Below are 21,522 nucleotides of genomic sequence, written 5' to 3'. Positions count from 1 at the left end.
TGTTGGATATGAGATGATGATAGCCAACTCGACGCTATATGCCTCGTTGGCTATCATCTCATATCCAACGCGCGCTCGTGGAACAATTGTTACTTGAAGGCCCAATTGAGACGCCGAACTTTTCATGAGACGAAATTACAGCGGTTACCAATAACACGCGACCTACGGCATACAAAAGAGTCGGATAAAGTTGCGTTTTGGTGGACGTTAATCAAAGAAACTGAGCCGTTGAAATTATTTTGAATTCTGACAAGATTCCAAAGTAACCCTGCAAGAAACTAAGAATTTTACCTCGCTAAGAGAGGGTAAACTTAATTTAAATTCATTTTCCAGCCAGATCAAGCACTTTTGAATTAAAAATTTTGATTTTCACTGCACGTGATAATTTGCTCACTTGCACGCATCGCTGATTTAATTGTCAGGTGTGGCGATTTCAAATGTGTAATAAAAATATACGGCTTCGTCTAAACAAAGCGCATTTTTTAGATAACCTGTCTTGGAAAGCAACTTTCATAAAGTTTACCATCCGTCAGCGGATAAAACTGTCAATTTCTTGGTTCTGTTGCCTTGAAATGTTCTCAGAATTCAAAACAATTTCAACGGCTTTTCTTTGATTGACGTCCACCAAAACGCAACTTTATCGGAGTCTTTTGAAGGCGTTAGGTCGCATGTTACTGGTAACCGCTGTAAGTACATGAAAAGTCGGTAAGGGTAAAAGGAGGAAAGAGTTTGTGGAATGGTATGTGGAATGGCGTGCGGAATGGCATAATTATGCGAAATACGATTTACGCGGGGAATAAATTAACTGAAGGGCGCATCCTGTTTTCGCGCCAATTTTGTAAGAGCAGCAGTTTTTTCGATGTTGCGGACTCTTGCTAAATATTAACAACGATTCGAGGATTTGATCGTCTGATTGTTGATTTGGAAGAAGTGAGGGTAAAGAAAGCGATGAAAACTGTTTATAGTTTTCGCATTCAAGGAACTATGAGTAAATCCGTAGTAAATTAAATTTCATGTACACTTTACTCCATGCGACTTCGGTTGACAAAAATAACGTGGCAGCGTGAAGTCTTCTCAGGACAAAAATTGATCCTTTACCGAGGGCAAATAATAAACATTTTTTTCTTTTTTTTTTTCAAACCCTCGGTAAAAGATCAATTCTCATACCCTGTATGCTCGATGATTCATTTATCATGAGCGGGAAAATGAACAACAATTTGACCAAAACGCATTTGTGATAAGACTAGTTTCACAACCTTTCACATAACCAGTGTCGATAATTAGACACCATACTTGTGCATCTGCTTTTTTGCTCCAGGGCTTTTTCGCTTTTAAATCTCATTTTTGGTTGGGCCGTCTAGCACTGAAAGACCTTAATTAAAGACGGATATGTTTAGTTCGATAACGCGTAACTGAACAATAGCTACCTGAATCGCCGTATTGAATAGCTAGATAGCTAGCTCAGCAGCTCAACAGTGACTTGCGTACTCGTCGCTCGACGAAAATGTAAGGTGAGAAAAAGTAGAACATATTTTCCCCATGAGTTGCACAAATTGTAACCGTCAAAGAGTCTGATAAAATGACCGAGTTAAAATTTAAAATTTCTCACATAATAGTTTTGGCCTTGGACTGATGTTATTTCTCCAGTCTGGTGTTGTTTTTTGTCTAGGCTACTCGCTGCCACGTTCTTTTTGTCAACTAGAAATTTAATTTTTTCTTAGTTCCTTAAATGCAAAACTTCAACGATTTCTTCACTCTCACTTCCTAACCAGCGATCAGACATGTTCTATCCTAGGCGTATATTTTCTAATCCTCGATCTGTTGTTTGGTTGTTTAATAGTCCGCAACATCGAAAAAACTGCTGCTCTTATAAAATAGGCCTCATCACGGCTTTCGACGCCATTTTGACGGGTAGGCAAATAGGCTTTAAATAACAGTGTTTGTATGGAAATCCGATGTGAAATAATTTTCATAAAACATCGCTTCTGAAAAATTCATGAATTGGAAACTTTTGGCACTAGGAAAAGGATTTTAAGAACAAAATTGGAGGGATGTAGCTGTGACAGAAAGCTTCCAGTCGTGTTTTGAACTTTCCATACATTTCCCTGTATTTTTTCCCGCGGACTATTTTTAGTAGCAGTTCACGGCTGCTTCGCTATACGGACAAATGTATGGAAAGTTCAAAACACGACTGGACGCTTTCTGTCACAGCTACATCCCTCCAATTCTGTGCTTAAAATCCTTTTTTTTTTAGTGCCAAAAGTTTCCAATTCATGAATTTTTCAGAAGCGATGTTTTATGAAAATTATTTAACATCGGATTTCTATACAAACACTGTTATTTCAACCCTATTTGCCTACCCGTCAAAATGGCGTCGAAAACCGTGATAAGGCCCATAGGATGCGCTCTTCAGTTAATTTATTCCCCGCGTAAATCGTATTTCGCATAATTATGCCATTCCGCACGCCATTCCACATACCATTCCGCAAACTCTTTCCTTCTTTTACCCTCACCGATGAAAAGTTCGGCGTCTGAATCAATTGAGAACGGCTGCTTCAATTTGGAACGGCTCAGTCGGGAATTTCGGCTTTGGAACGGCTTTCATTCAGACTTCGAACTCAGTTCATCAGCCGAACTTAATGCATAAATGTATAAAGTATTTCAGATGCAATCTCTCGTAAATAGCATGTTTTGCTTCAAGTTACAAGCAAATTAAGTTCGGCGTCTGAATCAAAAGGCGGAATTTTCGTGATTTGGGCTGACGTTAAGTTCGACTCATGAAAAGTTCGGCGTCTGAACTCTGCCTAATATTTATTAACGCCAAAATTATTCCATGCTTGAATAAATTTTAACCGCACGAATTTCGGGCGGGAGATGTGGCAGACAGAAGAAAGATCCTCTCAGTTATTTATGAGACGTAGGCAGTTGCGAAAAGAAAACCTGAAAAAAAAATTCTGGCTTGGGAGCTGGCAATATTTTGAGTTTGTAATATGAAGCGTAGCCTTTTTTTTTGCAACTACTCAAAGTTACGTAAATAACTGAGAAGGTCTTTCAACTCGATTCTATCTTTCACCCACGGTTCAAATATAGGTTTCATATATTCATATTCAATGACACAAAATTAAAGCAGGCTGAAAAGGTCAATATGAAACGATTCGAACTTGACTTAGATGAGTATTAACCTGATTAAAGGAAGCCAGCAGTTCAGTTGGTGTCACCGCTCGTCTCTCCGCGAAATGACTTCGGCGAACTCCGCTGTTGTGGCACCGTGAAACCTCGTCTGTTCATCCTAGTTTTGACCAGATGACTACAATCCTACAATGAAGAGGAAGAGTTATTCGTGTTTGCATCACAATTATTATATTATACTTAATTATGTTTATAAGTTTCCTCTGCACGTGTATAAACACCATACACAGCACTGTATTACATAGCACTGTATTTTAATAATGTGTTCGAGTATATAAACCAGCACCAGCACACCGTGGCGCGACGGGCAAACTTTGCCATGTAGATGATCTAATATACTGAGTCGAGAAGATAGGATTAAATATGCAGAACATACCGATTTTAAACCGTGCTTTAAATTTGCAGGCCATTCAATTTTCTTCTTTCTGCGGAGTTAAGTCGATAGAACATATGGCAGACTAAAAAAAGAGTTTGTTGTGGCCCTCTAATTATAGAATAGACGAAAACATGAAGGCGTAAATTATAAGTACTACATTAGAACATGGTCACACTCACTCAGCCAATCAGTGCCCAGTATTTGTGTGCTCTGTAAGGAGGCGGGGACTTTGAAGCACAGGAAATTGTGGGGTAAAACATTAACTACTCATTAGTATGCTCTATATTGAACATGCTAATGATTTCTTTTGTTTTCCTTTGACTAAAAGCCTAATTAGTATGCTGTATATAGAGCATACTAATAAGTAAATAGAGCACGGGTACGGATACGGGTACGGCTTGCCATCACCTCTCATGACTTCCGATATGAATCTTGCACGGTTGTGGTGCCCAAATCAACTGGAACGGACCTATACTAATCTCGAAGGGTTTCATATTGTCTGTGTTGGTATTCATCCCAGGCTCGATAGACGTTTACCGACCACGTAGTACTTTGTCGAGTTTTCTTTGGAATTCTGTCTCTTTCTCTTTGCTCAATTTCGTTCACTGTGGTAGGCTTTTGGAAACGTGCACTATATTTTTCTCAACGTAAAATACTTACTCGGTGGAGTGTCCCGCGGAAACCACTTCTTTCGTAATTATTAAGTTTAAAAAGATTCTGCTGCTCACGGGACAAATGCTTACCGCTATTTGGCGTAATGCATAGTCAGTGGGATGGAAAGTGAGCCATACTGACTTTGTCATCCGGGGTCCGTCCCTCCATATAGTCACCCTTACCTTACGATGAAGTATATGCCCGGAGTTCCATTATCTTTACAACGCGAAAATTTGTTGTCTAAAAAAATGATCGCAATGCATGCGTCGAATACAGAATCCTAGAGGAATAAGATAGTCTCTTGATAGTTTTCCTGCTGCATGCAGAGGTCGTAAAGGACAAACTTGGCATTGTTTTTGTGCATCCACGATGAGCTCAGGAGAGCTTCCCTCCAAAAAGATGCGAGTGGTAGCTACATGGGTCCTAGATGAAGACTAACGGTATTACCACAAGTGAAATCTATAAGTCACAGGGTCTGGGTCTGGGTCTGGGTCTGGTCGCTGGACCTTTCCCTCGGTTTTGCTTCCAGTTGTTGATTCGTTGCATCGTACATTTGAAGTTGGTGGCCTGAAGACGCCGATTTGTACACCCTCATGATGAACTTTGGATATTTTTTGTGGCTTGACTGCATTACGTAGCTTATTTTTTTGCCTGATTGAAGGAAAGCAGCAGAAAATGCGTCTGACAAAAACTTTCTCAGCTGATTTTTCCCAGTGTTGAACGTCATCGACCGCCATTTCAAGTTGAAAGCGTGACGCAAATGCGGGATCACTCGGGACTTTGTAATAGAGCGATCTAATTGGTTGCATTGATATTAGTCACGGCCGTCTGACTGCCTCAGTCGTGTAATAACAATATGTTATTCACCGGCCGGGAGGTCCGTATTGGGAAAAACGGTGCCGCCAAGAGTTGTACTCACGACAGACGGTACAGTTTTTCCTAGACTGCTAGTAGTCTCATCCTTCTCCTAAGTTCGACTGCGCGATTTCTAGCGAGCCGCGAGAAACACTTTCGCGGAGGGAAGGAAGAAGAAAGAGAAAAAGTAGGAGTGCTCGCAGTCTAAGCTTTTCCCAATACGCACCGACTTAGGCCGGGGAATAACTTTTTTTCGCCAGAAAACAAGGCCCAAATCTTCTCGGGTTAGTGGACAAGATTGAAAAATTCCGCTCGCTGCCGGAACCAATCAGATTGCGTGATTTACAGAATATCCGCCCGCTTGCTCACTGATAAAAAATAAATAAATAAAAAGATTGTTATCAGATTGTTTAAGAGACAAACGCCTGTCCTTAACATTTGCAAAATCAGTGATCATGAGAACCCAACACTTATTTCAGTGAGGAAAAGTTTTCAAATTTGCAGATGTTACAGTATCCGTCATATTCGATCCATGCGGTGAGGGTAAAAGTAGGAACGAGTTTCTGGAATGGCATGTGGCATGACTTGCGGAATGGCATAATCATGAGCAGTTTGCTTATACCACAAATGAACACGTTGTTTCGCTGTGATCTTCTTTCGCTCTGTTAATAAGTTGTTGAAACTCTCTCAACCGACGACTATGGTTTTTACACGTTTAAGGTCAACTGCCTTTATGGTGGATACCCTCGGAACCCCGATAATACGGACAGTAGTTAATCTCTGGCAAAAAAAAATTACCGACGTTCAGACTGAAATATAATTAATACAATTTTAGTATTTACTTTAAGTCCTGATGTTTTTACCCGTGTATAAATAAAGTTAAATAAATAAATAAATAAATTGAATTTGACTCAATTTCATGCAAGAGCTGAGTGTCGGCACACGACTGGTTTGGAAACTGCCACGAATTCTCCCATGAAATTCTTTTCTTCTTCCATTCTGACTAAACGCCATGAAAAAAGCATAACATACAAATGTATGAATAATTCTTCTCTCAAGGTCTGCTAAAGTAGAAGCATTGATGCTTTCGACTGTTTCTCACAGTCTTCTTCAGCAAAAGAAGCTTCAATGCTTCAACCGATTAGTAGACCTTGAGAGAACAGTTATCAGCATACAATTGTTTAAGATTCCAAACTCAAGAATGATCATTCACAGTATTATAACAAACAAATGTTTTTCTGAAAACCAGTCACATATACCTTATAATTCTTGAGAACCAGCTCTACAAAATCACCAAAGCGCGTCAGAATTCAGCAAATAACATGCTTGGGCAACCTGGGATGACCGCTCTCTTTTGACTCTGCAGGGGGTCAATCCTCAAGAATGTTCTTTTCTTTGTTTGCACAAAAAGAAGAATTTCGTAATGAAAGTTTGATCAGCGCTATTTCAATTGCAAAACAACTATTACGAGAGTTTCATGTAGCAAAATCTCACAGAAACGCTTGAATTTTCCTGAGGTTTCCAAGAATACAGTATTTGACATTTCTCGTGTTGTGCACTACCTTGAACATTCGAATTTCAAATTAGATCGTTTTATGCAAATTCACTCTGTTAAACTATGGTGACAATACAGACACTTTTTGCAATTTTACATTTCTAACATCAAATTTAGCTGATTTAGATTACTGTTTCATTCAAACGTTGCGCTTGGAATCGAAGTGATTTGCCGAAAAGCACCCCTCTTAACTGCACCCCTCTTTGGTCAGTTTGTTTCATTCCATATACAAATTACTTTCAAGGTGCTGGAAACTGTCATTTCGTTTTCGTCCTCATTTGTTCGCGTTGAGAACTTTCTTTTGTCATCGAATACGCTAAAAAACATCACTTTTCTCAAAGTGCGGGTGATGTTTAATTCGTGCTGTGTTAACCGCAGGAGTCACGCAATTTCTGTTGATAAACTTCGCCTCCCAGGGCGAGTACTGGCCGTAAATTTGTGTGTGTGCGGCGCACATCTAAAAATCCTTATCCTATTTCAAAACAAAATATACAATTTTCCCTGCCCTATTTCAAACCAGACCCTCAAATCGATATCCTATTTCAAACCATGCAAATCCTCCAAAACATCATGCTCAACCACTACAAATATATACAAGAAGATAAATTGCTCAATAGACCGAGATGATAAACCCAAACATGCGAGCAAGAGTTGTGTAGGCCTTCCAACCCCAATTGACCCGTGAAAACCATGGTCCAATTCCACTCCTCAGACCAAAATGGTCAAAATCTATACCCCATTTCAGATCAAAAAGGTTCAAAAACTATACCCCTTAATGCCGCACATACCTACATTGCTAATATTGAGGAGTGCCCCGCGGGCTTTACCTTCTGTTCTTTTGTTTTTCATTGTTCTTCTGTTATATAGATGCGTTCCACTGCACTACAGTTGAACCTCTTCACAACGGCCACCTTGGGGACAGAAGAAAGTGGCCGTTGTGGAGAGGTGGCCGTTATGGGGAGGTAGGGGTGTAATATGACACCTTTTTTTTCGGGAAGTACAACATGTTTATTGTGCCAAGTTCATGCTTGCTGTAGCCTATAATGGCAATCCAATCTTAAATAATATATACAGATAAAATACACAATAAAACGTAAATAATAGACCCTATGCAAAAATGGCTGACATTTTATTATTCTTTTGTTTGCATTCATATTAGCTTTACTAACCTCGTTCTTGAGTTCAAAAATCAAAAGAATATTTTGCCTTGAACGAGGCTAGTGAGGCTAATTTGAATACAGACAAAAGAATATTGAAATGTCAGCCATTTTTGTATAACAAGACGAAACGAGCAAGGTTCGCAACATTCGCTGTATTATTGTAGACAATTTATGCTTACTGCAGCATATAAATGGAACACAATCAAAATACGTATATCATTAAAATGGATACAGAAACGTAATGTTCCGAAGACAAATGTCGATTACTGCATCAACTTATAAAAAAAGGTTTTGTTTTTACAAAAAAGAGCTGTACTGGCCGTTGTCGAGAGGTTATTTTGGCAGTTGGGGACGCACTTTAGTGGCCGTTGCCGTTGTAGAGAGGTGGCCGTTGTAGAGAGGTTTAAATAAGAGGTAATGTATGGACTGTCCGCCGGGACAAAAAAAAGTGGCCGTTGTAGAGAGGTGGCCGTTGTGGAGAGGTGGCCGTTAGTGGAGGTTCGACTGTAATTTTCACTTCCAAATACAAAAGATCGTTACGAGTGAATGAGCCAAAATAGACCTCATTTGCATTTGATCGAAGTGTTTCAGAATAGGCACGATTTCGTAATGCACGCGATGTTATTTCAAGTATACAGAAATAAGAAGAAAGCCAAATCACATACATCTTGAAAAACGAAAAATTAAGACCAAATACTTACCCAAATAAACCCACCAGCTAATGCCGACTGAGGAAGAAACCACTCGTGAGTACCTGTGACGTCGGCGGGAAGGAATATTGTAACCAAATAATGATAATAATAATGCAAGTTTGTCATAAACTGGGTAACTTCAATCTTATTGGCGCTTACCAAAATAACCGCCTGTAATTGGCTCTGGGGATTCTCGAATTCTTCTGCACTACTTCCTAATATGGGCAAACAATCTCGGTTGTTCAAACCGGAACTCATCTTCGCACAACGTCGATGGATTTGAGATTTTTTCTACCTGGGCTGAAACTCTCACATGTGCACGCACCACAAGTTTATACCCTCGCCTTTTCGCTCGAGTGGCTCGTTGGCACTAAAAATTTTCTCTTTTGTTCTTCTTTTTTCTTTTGATATCAGTTAACCATGGTCGTCTACGAACTTGAAATAAACTCTGACCCAAAGGGAGATATATAAAAAATTTAAATCCGGACGACGGCCAGCATCTTCTACTGTTGGCTAAACTAGATAGTTTTCACGAGAAACAAGCGTCCTCTTTGTCCATTATTTAAATAGGCCTTATGACGGTTTTCGACGCCATTTTGACGAGTAGGCAAACAGGCTTGAAATAACAGTGTTTGTATGGAAATCCGATGTCAAATAATTTTCATAAAACATCGCTTCTGAAAAATTCATGAATTGGAAACTTTTGGCATTAGGAAAAGGATTTTCAGAAAAAAATTGGAGGGATGTAGCTGGGCCAGAAAGCATCCAGTCGAGTTTTGAACTTTCCATACATTTCCCTGTATTTTTTTCCCGCGAACTATTTTTAGCAGCAGTTCACGGCTGGTTCGCGTTACAGACAAATGTATGGAAAGTTCAAAACACGACTGGAAGCTTTCTGGCACAGCTACATCCCTCCAATTTTTTTCCCTTAAATCCTTTTCCTAGATCTAAAAGTTTCCAATTCATGAATTTTCCAGAAGCGATGTTTTATGAAAGTAATTTGACATCTGATTTCCATACAAACACTGTTATTTCAAGCCTGTTTGCCTACTCGTAAAAATGGCGTCAAAAACCGTGATAAGGCCTATTACAACAGTATAACAATAAAATACAGTACTATTAAGACTAAAGAGGTAAAGGCTAAGAATATTATAGTTAATGCGAGGAAGTGTCATGCGTTTTTTTAAATCTCTTTTGTTAAAAAAAAAAATGGTGAAACGAGACCTTCACTTAGCTACAAAATAATTCTAGAACAACGAGAGGAAAGAAATCAACTCATTTCTTGAAAGGAACACGTGATCTGTTGTAGCGCATTTTGGAAATAAAAATGCGACAACTTGAAAAACGTTAGCCTAAAATTTTTCAAGCATTATTATTAGATAAAGTATTAAATAAAGAATTAGATAAACTGGTCAAGAGCCGCGACGCTTGACAAAGTCCCATAACATCATAATTGTTATCCACAAACGGGTTTATCGTACGCGCCGTACAATAAAACATCTTATGACATCAACAACAATAGCAGTAGTAAGAAAAGCCTTCAACTCATGCACGAGTTTGACTTGTTGTAAGACCCGTGAGTGGTCTCAAGTGTGGTGTACATACTATCCAACCATAAAACTACATGAAGTGCTACTTAAGGGCCGTTTACACGACCGAAAAAATTGGAACGGCTCGGATAAAAAGACGAACGGCTCCGACAAAATTTGACATGTAAACGGTACTTGACCCGTTCCAGTCTTATCCGTTCCGTTCCTAAAAAGGTCCATAGGCGGCTATGGACCCCTTTCGGAACGGAACCGATAAAAAACGGTTCCGTACCCACATTTTTGTTTTCTTTTCAAGGTGTAAACGCTCGACTTTTTTTCGGTACCGTTCTATTACGTTTTTTCTGAGCCCGTAGTACTCCACGTCAGTTGTTTAGCATGCCATTGATCGTCAGAGTAGTGCTGTATGAAAGGCTGTATGCAAGATCAAACCAAACGCTTGTTCTTGGACTTTTCCACAAGCTCGGTGCGACTGTGAAGTGCGATACAAGGGTTGTTAATATGAGAACCGTAAGCCTCGTTTTACTCCTAATTCGGGCATTCTCTCTGAAGCATTTCTTTGAAGAATCACTCGCGCTGTCAAACGTGAATTTCGTGTTCTCTTCTTCGTAAGAAACCAGAAAAGTGCTTGTAAATCCATGATAGTCGGAGATACGCACAGTGCACTGTATGTGTAAGCGCATATGAACAACTAATCGAAGCAGTTTTGTTTAATTATCGCGCGGGGCTCTATCGTTACCGGTCTCGAAGAAAACAACGTGTAAACGGTCTAGTACCCGTTCCAAGGGGCTCTCAAGTACCGTGCCTTTTTCTGTTAGGTACATTACAGAATTTGTACGTGTAAACGGGAGATTTCGTCTGGAACCGGTACTTGTTTCTAACCGAGCCGTTCCTTCTCTTTTAACGTGTAAACGGGCCTTTAAGGTTCTGTCACTTGAGGATACCTATGTTGACGTGTCTACCCTTACCTCTAAACTGTTGTAATATTCATAACTTATAACCACAAACCGCCAGTGTATATCATATACATATATATCTGTTTGTATGTAGATTTTGAGAGTTGGATTATTTGGTCGAAGAAAAGTTTATTGCTACTCAGAGTTTCATGCTTCTTACGAAGCAATTATCAGGCAACTGTCAAAAATAACGGAACATGTGAAGATATAGAAAATTTGAAAATACAGAACAATGCCTAGTGGCGTGACATGGAGACGGATATGATTGGTTAATCTAAGCGAGCACGGTCTTTAACAGGAATTTTTTGGAAAGTTCGTTCTTTTGTCTTCTCGGCCAACCATCTAAGACGTTGCAAATGGTTCATGTACCAGAAACACCGCTTGCTGTGTTCTGCCAACAGGGAACTTTTAATACCACGGTCGTTTCTACAGTTGATCTGATGTGAGTTGAAAATAAAGGAGTGGGGGGGGGGGGGGGGGTGCGATTTTACGAGAAACAAATTTTCTTAACGTTATCAAGTGTCTATTTACAGTTAGCAAGTGAAAGAAAAACTCTGTGAAATTATGTACAGATGAACCAACAAATTCGTGTTGCCAGCTCAGTCCTGCCACTCTGACCCACTCTACCAGAAGATGCTTGTTTTTTATACGGGGATACCATTGACCAGGAACACTTTGCGGCGAGCTCAGGTAACCAATTTTTCGTTCATGATTTTTTAATTGGACATTTTTTGCTCCCGTTAACAGCAAATGCATTATAACCAAACCAAAAAACAAACTGATGAGAAAATACGTAAAACAATTCCTAGCCTAGTGCGTGGCAGGCGCGTGAAAAATATCATAGTGCGCGAAATAAGGCGTGGAGCGTGAGGAAGGGAGACACGCGAGGGTTTATTTTTCATGCGACTACTACGGCGCCGGATGCGGGAATTCATGTTGGCTGTTGTCAAGGCAAGAGTGACTGAAGACATTGGTTCTCCTTCAGAGGACAAGCTTCCTTGTAAGACGTACCGGAAATTTTAAACAAAATAATATGTATAAAGTGTTCAAGAATCTCTATTCTTGCACTGCTAGGTTAATCTAAAATGGCCGTTTATTTCTTTGTGCATCTTCTACCAGCAAGACCACCACTATCACCAACACCAACAGAGATGGCATTATCAGAATGTCAAAAATATAAGGTACCATCATGCTGTCCTACAAAAAATAAACCCCTCCACCCTCCCACCTCCCCCCCCCCCCCCTCTTCGAGGAAACCATGGATGCATTTGCATCCTCCGCATAGAACTGGAACTACTTTGTACACGAGGCTTAAGCGGAGGAATCTCCTTGCATGCAAACATATTTGTTTGAAAAAATATAGCCCATCAAGATCCTCTTTTGCAAGCTGCAGATCCAGTTGAATACCGAGAATACGAATATTGTTTATTGACGCAAGGTGTGGTCGGTGAGTAGTTGAATCTATATATATATCGCGAGCTGTTAAGTTCGGTGATTACACCGCGACATGTTTGATCAGTACTAATAGTGCTAAAGTTGATGATACAACTTCCAAAAGTACCCTCCCTCATTCTGTAATAGCCTCTCAGGACGATCGAACTCCACAACTTTTCCATTGTCTAAGACTAACACCCGGTCATAGTCCATGATGGTGTTCACTCGATGAGCTATTGTAAAAACCGTGCAATCTTGAAATTTCAATCGAATTGTCTCTTGAATAAGCTGATCTGTTTTGTAGTCGAGGTTCGCGGTAGCCTCGTCCAGGATCATAATTCTGTTCTTTTGTAGCAAGGCGCGCGCCAGGCAAATCAGCTGCTTCTCTCCCACGCTGAAATTCGCTCCTCCTTCTTTGATTTCTTCGTATAATTGTTTTGGCAGCTTTTCTACCAGCGCCTTCAAGCTGGCCTCTTCTAGCCCAGTCCAGATTTCCTGGTCACCGTGCTTTTCAAACGGGTCAAGATTCATCCGCAATGAACCGTTGAAAAGGATGGGATCCTGGGTAATGACAGACATTACACCACGTGCCCTCTGCAGGTTGATCCCAGTGATCTTGACGTCATCGACAATGACGTCACCGGATGGTTCTGGCATGCGGAAGAACGCTGAAACCAGTGAGGACTTCCCTGCTCCAGTGCGCCCAGCAATACCTACTTTCTCACGCGGATTGACCGTAAAATTCAGGTCTTTAAGAACTTCAGGGCCACCTTTGTGGTATACTAGTCCCAGATTCTGGAGTTTTATTTGTCCTCGGTCTGGCCAGTCTGTGGGAGGCTGGGACTGATTCTGGTACCCAGGCTCTGATTGGATTCTCGTGTATGTGAGGACGCGTTCGGCTGATGTCATGTAGCTTTCCATCTCGGAAAACTGATGGACACTGTACTGCGACACATCCACGGTGAGTTGAAGCGTGTAGACAAGGGAAAGAGCCGTGACGCCTTGAAGCAAAACACATCAGTTAGAGCTTTGTGGTTTTAGTATTAAAAAAATGTTGGAACCCATGGTAGCTATATCTGAGCTGATTTTCAAAAAGGTGGCTACAGAAATTGAGCACATTTTGAGACTGTCTAAGCTGAAGGAATATGCTAGTCATTAACAATACTCCAGTTACGGTTCATCACAAGAAAGTAAGATCAGGAAATACTATGAAAGAGAAAAGAGGGGCTTTTCTTTGGAATTAGACGTGACATTGACACCTGAGTGAAATGAGACATGACCTGTGATCCGACTAAGCAAGTGTGACACTTGGTAAATATTAACGGCGCCAACGCATCTTAAATCTCAACCAAAACCCGGTCTTTAAGCGCTCAAGACTAGCCTTCCACAAAAGAATCGGCTTAATCGGGGCAAGACAGCGTTTTAAGTTGATTTTCCGTGTTAATTTTAAATTCAAGACGTAATGAGAATCACGCCGAACGAACATCTGGAAATTATTTATGACATTGAGTCCGGAAATCCGACCAAAATCGCACTTCTCGACTAATCGATGACTAGCCTAACAACGCTACAGTTATAACGGCGAAAAATAATAGAATAGCTTTTCAAACTCACGCTTCTTGAAGAGAAAATCCTTGCCCATTCTTGCTAGTGTTTTCCATATCAGCTTAAGTCCCGGATGTTGAGATCAACATTTGAAAAGGGAAGGGTTAGCGCCCTTTTCCACCACAAAAATATACTAAGTCTTTGGCTGAGTAAACAATTCGCGAAAATTTCACGTTGCCCGAAAAGAACTCATCCCTAAGACCTACTTTTTAAAGCCAAAGACTGTCACCTCTCCTCAAGCAAAGCCCACAATATACAAGCCTTTAATAGTCCAGGCCCGAGTAACTGAAAGTTACCCGTTAAGCTTAAACGAGGACTACTTGTAGCAAGCATATTAGACCATGCAGGAACTGCACTCGGAAGACTTTTCCCTCACTAGACTTAATGATGTCCTCAGGAAAACTTTGCTTCAGGAAGCCAAACGAAACGCTAGGTCTAATGACTTAGTTCTGAGCTCAGAGCGCGCGCCGAATTCAAAGCCAAATCGTTGAGCGGTTAAAAGACGTTTGAGAGAGAGTGGGGCTAGGTTAACAAACCAGGAAGGGGGGGGGGGGGGGGGGGAGGAGAAAGAAATATTTTAATTTTATAAATATTTGCTAATGTCCCTTGTAATCTATTTACTTACTGATGTGAAATTCAATAGGAAACGCTAAAAAAATAAATAAATAAATAAATAAATAAATAAACATCTTAAGAAAAGTTAACAAAAACGTCAATTTCTGTAGCCACTTTCTGGAAAATCAGCACAGATATATGCTCGGACACGCGTCTTTAAATAGATGGAGAGCTTCTGATTAACCAGCAGACGAATCCTGCACAAGAGATTTTAGTTTGTTTCAACTGCAAGCCTTCCGCGCCTGGACTATTTATTGTTTTTACAATATTTTTGAAAATATCAATCCTTAATCTCGTACCCAGAGTCCTCAGGCTCCTTGGCCAGCGGTTGGTTGCCAGGAGAGACTCTGATCTCCAGTTTCTCCTGACGACCAACTGCTGGCCAAAGAGTCTGAGGACTCTGGGTACGAGATTGATCAATATTGGATTGTTTTGCTCGGGGTACTTATTATTAATAGCAAAATATCTCATTCACCTGGTCCAGATTGCGCTGCTATTGCTATAAATGCCACAGCTGCAGTGAGTGTAACGCTAAGTGTGTCCAGACGAATTGCCAACCATCTGGGAGCTGCATGGATCAAGAAACATGTTTCTATGTGTATATCTTGGCGCCTGGTGGATAAAAATAGAAAAGATATTTTAACCATCCTCGCCAGTCTAATTTTTCTGGTACAGTAAAATAAATGGGAATTTCATTGGCACATCCACAGAGTGGCTGCTCGTCCAGTGTTTCCATATCGAATTGGAATTTGGAACTGTTGGTTTTTATGGAGGGAGGAAAACCGGAGTACCCGCAGAAAACCCATCGGAGCAGGAACGAGAACCAACAACAAACCCCCATATGACGCCGAGTCCGGGAATCGAACCCGACCACATTGGTGGAAGGCTGGCGCCTTCACCACTGCGCCATCCGTGCTTCTCCCCAGAAAACCGTTCTGTGAAACCTTAATTAATTATACGGCTGCGAAGGAGACTAGAAAGGCCCACTACTAAAGATATCGTTTGCTTATCTTATCATGTTAATAAAAAATTGCCAAACAGTTACTCAATCATTATTCAAAATTAAAGGTTGGGCGCTTATTATTGAATCTCGATGGCGTCTCTAATTCTCCCCTTAAGACTGTCATCTTCTTTAGCGACGACTATGGTTGATGACTAGTCCACGGAATGCGTTGTGCCTTTCAGGTGTTCCCCAAGTGTTGTTACGCTTTTCTAGCCTAATTACCAAGCGTGCTTTCCATTTGTCAGGGCTGGCAGGCCAGACTGGTTGGTCCGAGAGTGGAGTGAACCAATTTAAAGAACTGCTTCCTCGAAGTCTTCAAAATGGCACATTCTGAGAATAGTGTGCGCCATTTTGAAGCAATTTAAAAGAAGTGCTATATGAACTGTTGTCGAAATTGGTACATTCCATTTGCGAAAAGATTAAACTGGCCGGCCAGTTCTGACAAATGTAAAGCGCCCTAACTTCCTCACCATACCATGGGGGAGTTGAAATCTCGTGTGTCTCTAAAACATAAAATAATTTGGAATCCTGATTGATTAACAGTTTGCGATATTTAGAAAGGGACTTTTTATTGAACCTGTAAAGTTCCTCAAGAAAACTTGTCTCCTTCTTATACGCCCGAATGGATGCCAAACCCTCCAAGGTATCGGAGAAGTGAGAGAACACAGGACTTCTATTCAGTGCTTCCAATCGCCTCACTTCCCGGAAAGTCTTGTTGTAGAGTCGACCAATCACAAAAAACACTATCATAAGAGGAACGACAGCCAATATGATCCGAGGATTAAGGGCGCTCGTGAAGATCACCGTTCCTGCACTGAGCAAGAACAGCTGCAAGGTGTCCACAAAAACGTAGGGTAGTAACTCATCCAAGATTACCACGTCCCCAGAGAAGCGGTTTATTATTCTGCCAACGGGGTTGGTATCGTAAAACAAGACCGGGGCTTTTAATATGGCTATCGTCATTTTGTCGTACAGCTGCTTAGAGGAATTGACCAGGGTTTCAAATAGAAGTACCGCCCTTGCGATGAAGAGAACTAAAGTTGTGCTAACCAGTCCGCCATAGATGTGGAAGTTACGGCTGTCATCTCTCTGTTCCCGGGGGAGTTTGGACATTTGAAGTAACCACCAGTCCGGAGCAATCAGAGAACCTGTTACCATAGCAACAGAGAAAAGATAGAAACTACTAATCGGTCAAAAAATAAAAGAATCTGGCGTACAAACCAAATAAGAAACAAAAGACCAAATAAATTAAAAATAATTGCCCCTTCTCACAATACAATATTCAAATTTTGAGGAAAAAAACGTGCCAAAGGTACGTGCCAAAAATACTCCGAAATTTGTCCCTACTCGATTGTCGTTAAAGTAGCCTATTTTTACAGTAGAGTGGGAGCAACGGCTAGACTTGAGTTTGTTTTGATACAAACCTCACTATTATTCATATGTGACTCATGTTATTCTTCTGTAGTCTGTATTTCCGTATGAAAATCAACGAGTTTTTTTTTTAATCAAAATAAAGGGATTCCAGCCTTGCCTCTGCTAAAAAGCCAGGTTTCTAAGGACACGGCTGCAAAAATGGGCTGTAGTTTTCACTTTTTAGTGTTTTCTTTAAAAAACAAATGACAGAGAAAATAGTTTTGTTTTAAAGCCCCCTTTTTCATTCCTGCGCATGTTCTTTCTGAAGCGCAAAAGCTAGCGAAATTCTACAGCGTAGGGTAGAAATTTAAGGGTAACCATGCATCGCTTCTCGGAAATACAATGTCTTAATTACTTGCTCTTAAGCAGAATTAGCGAATAGTAGTAACAAAATGAGTACGGTAAGTATTTACCTTGGACTAAAGTGAAAAATATCGCAGAAAGTAGCAATAATTTGGCAGATATCCCAGCTCGAAGATAATCCCAGTATGATCTCCAGTTGACGACGCCTGTTAAGCGATCTTCCTCAGCAGTTTCCAGGCCGTATGCGTCTTCTACACCTGAAACCACATTAGTTTCTTTTGCACCGTAAAAGGAATGTACTTCATCTAAATCTCTCCTCTTTCGCATCCAATCCCCTAACACCACAGAGTCAAATTTCTTCAAGTCTTCATAATTGCCTTTATTCAATAAAATCGATCCCTCCTTCATTAAGACAATGCTTTTCGCATTCTTCAAATACTGCAGACTATGGGTGACAACGACTCGAAGCTTCGTGGAAAGCACGCCATTTAAACAATGTTCAAAGATGTGCTTCCCAACTTTAGCATCAACAGCACTCAGCGGATCATCTAGCAAATAAATATCTGCATTAGAATAAACTGCGCGTGCTAAACCAATACGAGCACGCTGGCCTCCACTTAACACAATGCCGCGTTCTCCAATCAAGGTGGCGTGTCCATCGGGGAATGCTTGTATGTCCCTAAGCAGTGCACATGATTCAATGACCATGTTGTATCTACGTATGTCTAGTGGTTGTCCAAATAAAATGTTTTCTTGCACGGTCCCAGAGAATACCCATGGTTGCTGGGCAACGTAGGCGATTTTGCCACAACTTGACACGTGACCATCATCGACCGTGAGCTCCCCTAAAAGGGTGAGAAGTAGAGATGTTTTACCAGCGCCAACAGGGCCGGTGACAAACACCATTTCACCATCATTCATCGCCAAAGAGAAGGAATTCAAAGTTGGAGGTTTACGGTTAGTGGTCCAGCTGCAAACAACATTTTTCATTAAAATGTGTACTTTCCTTCCGTTTTTGCAATCTCTTTTGTTTTCAGCTTGGTCCATACCAAACGGAAGCTTGTCAAGAAAACGTCCTTTATCTTCGTTGTCAAAGAAGGACTCTTTGAGTCGTTTCTTTATACTGCAGTCGAAGGTTTCTAGAAAGAGCTGGATGCGTCGAATGGAAGTCGAGAATTCTCCTACAGATATGGCAGACTGTGCAATGTGCCAGCACACCGAAACCCGTATCGTGCCATAAAGAGAAAGAATCATGAAAATGTTATAAGTGGTTAGCTCAGTTCCACTGCCTGACAATGTCAAAAGCGAAGTCAGCACTGTGGCGGGAAGAGACGAGTACATGAGTGCTGAGAATATGGCAAGAAGCGCGCTTTTGAATCGAATGAGTCGAATTTCTCTCCTGTATCAGAAAGAAAAAAAAAGAAAAACATAAGTAAAGCTAGTGTCTACGAGACGATGGAGGGGTTGGGTTAGACATTCGGTAATGTCACAGGATGTTGAAGATTTTGGAGGAAGCAATTCACGTTCTACTTTCTTGGGATAGTTGTTTTCTGTTGTAGTTACTAAAAATGCGTGTGTTATAATCAGTTATAATCAGGAGCGTAACTACCTTAAAGTTGAGCGAATGTTGAGAAAAATCTAAGGTCCACTTTTTATATTGGGAGGGGTGAGAGGGAGAAGAGTGGTAAATTCTACACTCGGCCCAACCCACGAGACAATTACGTCCCCCACAAAAATTACTAGTTAATTTATTAGTTTTGTTTTCCTTTGATGAGTAGTAATTAATCCTTTCCATGCCATGCATGAACCTCTAGTCGGCGCACCGACTGAGAGACAAACATTTGAAACGAAATTACCGTCTAGTCTGTAGCACTTTTTCCCTGAAGAGCCATTCCCAGGCGTTCAATTTTACAGCACGGATTCCTAAGATGATGTTGTTCATTAATCGAAGACGATTGTCCGTTATATCAGCAATTCTGAAGCGCAGTTTGGCACAAGCCGCTCCGATGGCTCCATAGAGAACAGCAAGTGATACCAGGAACAACAAACCAGCCAATGCATTCCATCCAAACAGGTATACGATTAGACATGATATTCCACTTGCTTCGAATAAAGTGCGCAGCATAGAACAAACGGAATACATGAACGTGTCAAATCGTTGGAGATCGCTAGAGATAAGGTTCATCACACGACCGCTGGAAATGTGTGATAACTGTGATTGGGTGAAACCAAGAACCTATTGAAGAGATAAACATAAAATGTTTGTTCGATCATGTGATTTAAGACACATTAAAAAGTGGCTAATTACGTAATATATGACTAGAAAGACATAAGCATGTATATTGTTTTGGTCAGAATAATACTCTGTCCTAAATGGAAAGAGAAAGACAATGGCAAACTATTTTCTGTTTTCGTTCCGTGCTATTGCACTAATAACAACCAATCGCAGCTTTGAAGAATTTACGATCAACTATGCTTCCTAAACTCAAGTTATTGCTATAACCAATACAGTAAACACCCACATTTAAGAACCTACTTTTTTTCAAGGTAAGCCTGAATAAGTCTTCATATATTTATTGTAAAGTTCTTATAGAGACTAAAATGATAGAGACTAAAATGACGAATTTCAGCCTGCAGGTACTTAATTCACTTGTTCTTTTATGCCGGTGTTTACTGTTCTAAGATAACTTGTAGTAGTATTTGATATTTGAAGTGAGTGGCCTCGTTGAACCTTCCAGGGGCTTCTGGCCCCATCGGCATAGCTCTCATATCTTTAGGATTTTTCACAGACAAACAAGCTTCCACATTAGAGCAAAGAAACAGTTGAGCTAAAGCAGCCAAAATGTAGTAAACCAGCCAAACCAAACATTATTTTTGACACTATTTCGATTTTATTCTTTCCATTTTATTTATTTCACCACATGCGTTACAAAAAGGCAAAATATGAGCGGAAGAAAAAACATATTACAATGGTGAGGAAGCCTTAGGAGAAACCATAGGGCTTATAGAATAAGGCTTCCTCATTGTAGTGCTGTTATATATAATGTTTAGAGACTATGAGACGGTTGATACAATTACAGTTGAGACAATCATAAAACGAATAGACAGAATACGATCAATCTGATAAACATCTGTGCAAAAACATAAATAAATAACCTGTAAGGTTAAAATGATGATAACATTTAGTATTTGCTATAGATGTATTTTTGAGGCTAGACTTAAAGGAGGGAGGTTACAATTGTGTTCCAGATACCTTTCTATACGTCATTCCAACCACGGCCGATTTCCACCTCAGAGGAATCGTTTTGAGCCTGAATACAAACTGATTTGAAGCCAATACACGCAGAATGGAACTCAGGCAGATCCCTGCAGCATAACCATAAGCACAAAAGTCGTCACGTGATGGTTTTAGCAGTTCTGCTAACAACAGACTCAAAAACACGGGCTGTAGAACATTTCCTAAACCACTCAGCAGCGCTAATAAACACACAAGCGCGTAGTCACTCCACGAGTACAGCTGTAGCAATGCTGAAAGCAATCGGCATCCACCAGCACAGGGCCACCAGGATAACAGCTCGCGTGGGAAGCCTGCGCGTGTATTGGGCGTATGATTAGTAATTCTCTCGTCCCATAGCTGCTGTAGTCTTTCAGTCGCTTCTTTACATTTGTCGTCTTCAATCAACGGAAACAAGTCTGTATTCTCGAGAGGACGCTTGTTTCCCATGGAAAATATCTCGTTCAGCCACCAGTATGAAAGAATGGAGAAGATGCCGGCCTCCGTCCGAGGATTTTTTCTATCTCCCTCAGTGTTTATTTTTTCGTAGTCGACCATCGCAACTTAATATATAAAAAAATAAAGAACTGAAAAAAATAATTAAGAAAGTTGTCGTCTGTGTGTAAGATAAAGCAATGAGAACAAAACCGCTGCAGTATACAATATGAATATTTAATAAAAACTGAACATTTGTGTGATGCAACTCCAGGGATTTGATTGGCTTAGTGACCAAGATATATGAGTCATTGTTCTATGCCAGAGAAATAGCGACCGTTAAGTTGTCTTCTGGTTGTTCTTGCAAAGGAAATCAGCAAGATCTAGCAGTATTTCTTTTTTTTTTTTAATAAAACAATTTTTCCACTCACGCTTGCTCACTGATAAAAAGAAATA

General features: G+C 40.5%; 1 protein-coding gene across 1 annotated transcript; it reads right to left on the bottom strand.

Annotated features, from left to right (window-relative positions):
• Window positions 1–12,338: 12,338 nt before the first annotated feature.
• LOC146485765 (ATP-binding cassette subfamily C member 4-like) lies at window positions 12,339–21,179 on the bottom strand. The gene is made up of 6 exons (XM_085103114.1): window positions 20,611–21,179; window positions 19,214–19,593; window positions 17,468–18,756; window positions 16,219–16,789; window positions 15,114–15,250; window positions 12,339–13,419 (listed from the first exon to the last, which is right to left on the bottom strand). Exons 1-6 carry the CDS (start codon window positions 21,079–21,081, stop codon window positions 12,515–12,517), a joined length of 3,753 nt encoding a protein of 1,250 aa, XP_084959240.1. The 5' UTR covers window positions 21,082–21,179; the 3' UTR covers window positions 12,339–12,514.
• Window positions 21,180–21,522: the final 343 nt, after the last annotated feature.

Source organism: Pavona decussata, unplaced genomic scaffold, assembly GCF_977016875.1.
Source record: "Pavona decussata unplaced genomic scaffold, jaPavDecu1.1 SCAFFOLD_25, whole genome shotgun sequence".
Lineage (NCBI taxonomy): Eukaryota > Metazoa > Cnidaria > Anthozoa > Scleractinia > Agariciidae > Pavona > Pavona decussata.
This window is presented reverse-complemented; position numbering and strand designations above follow the sequence as displayed.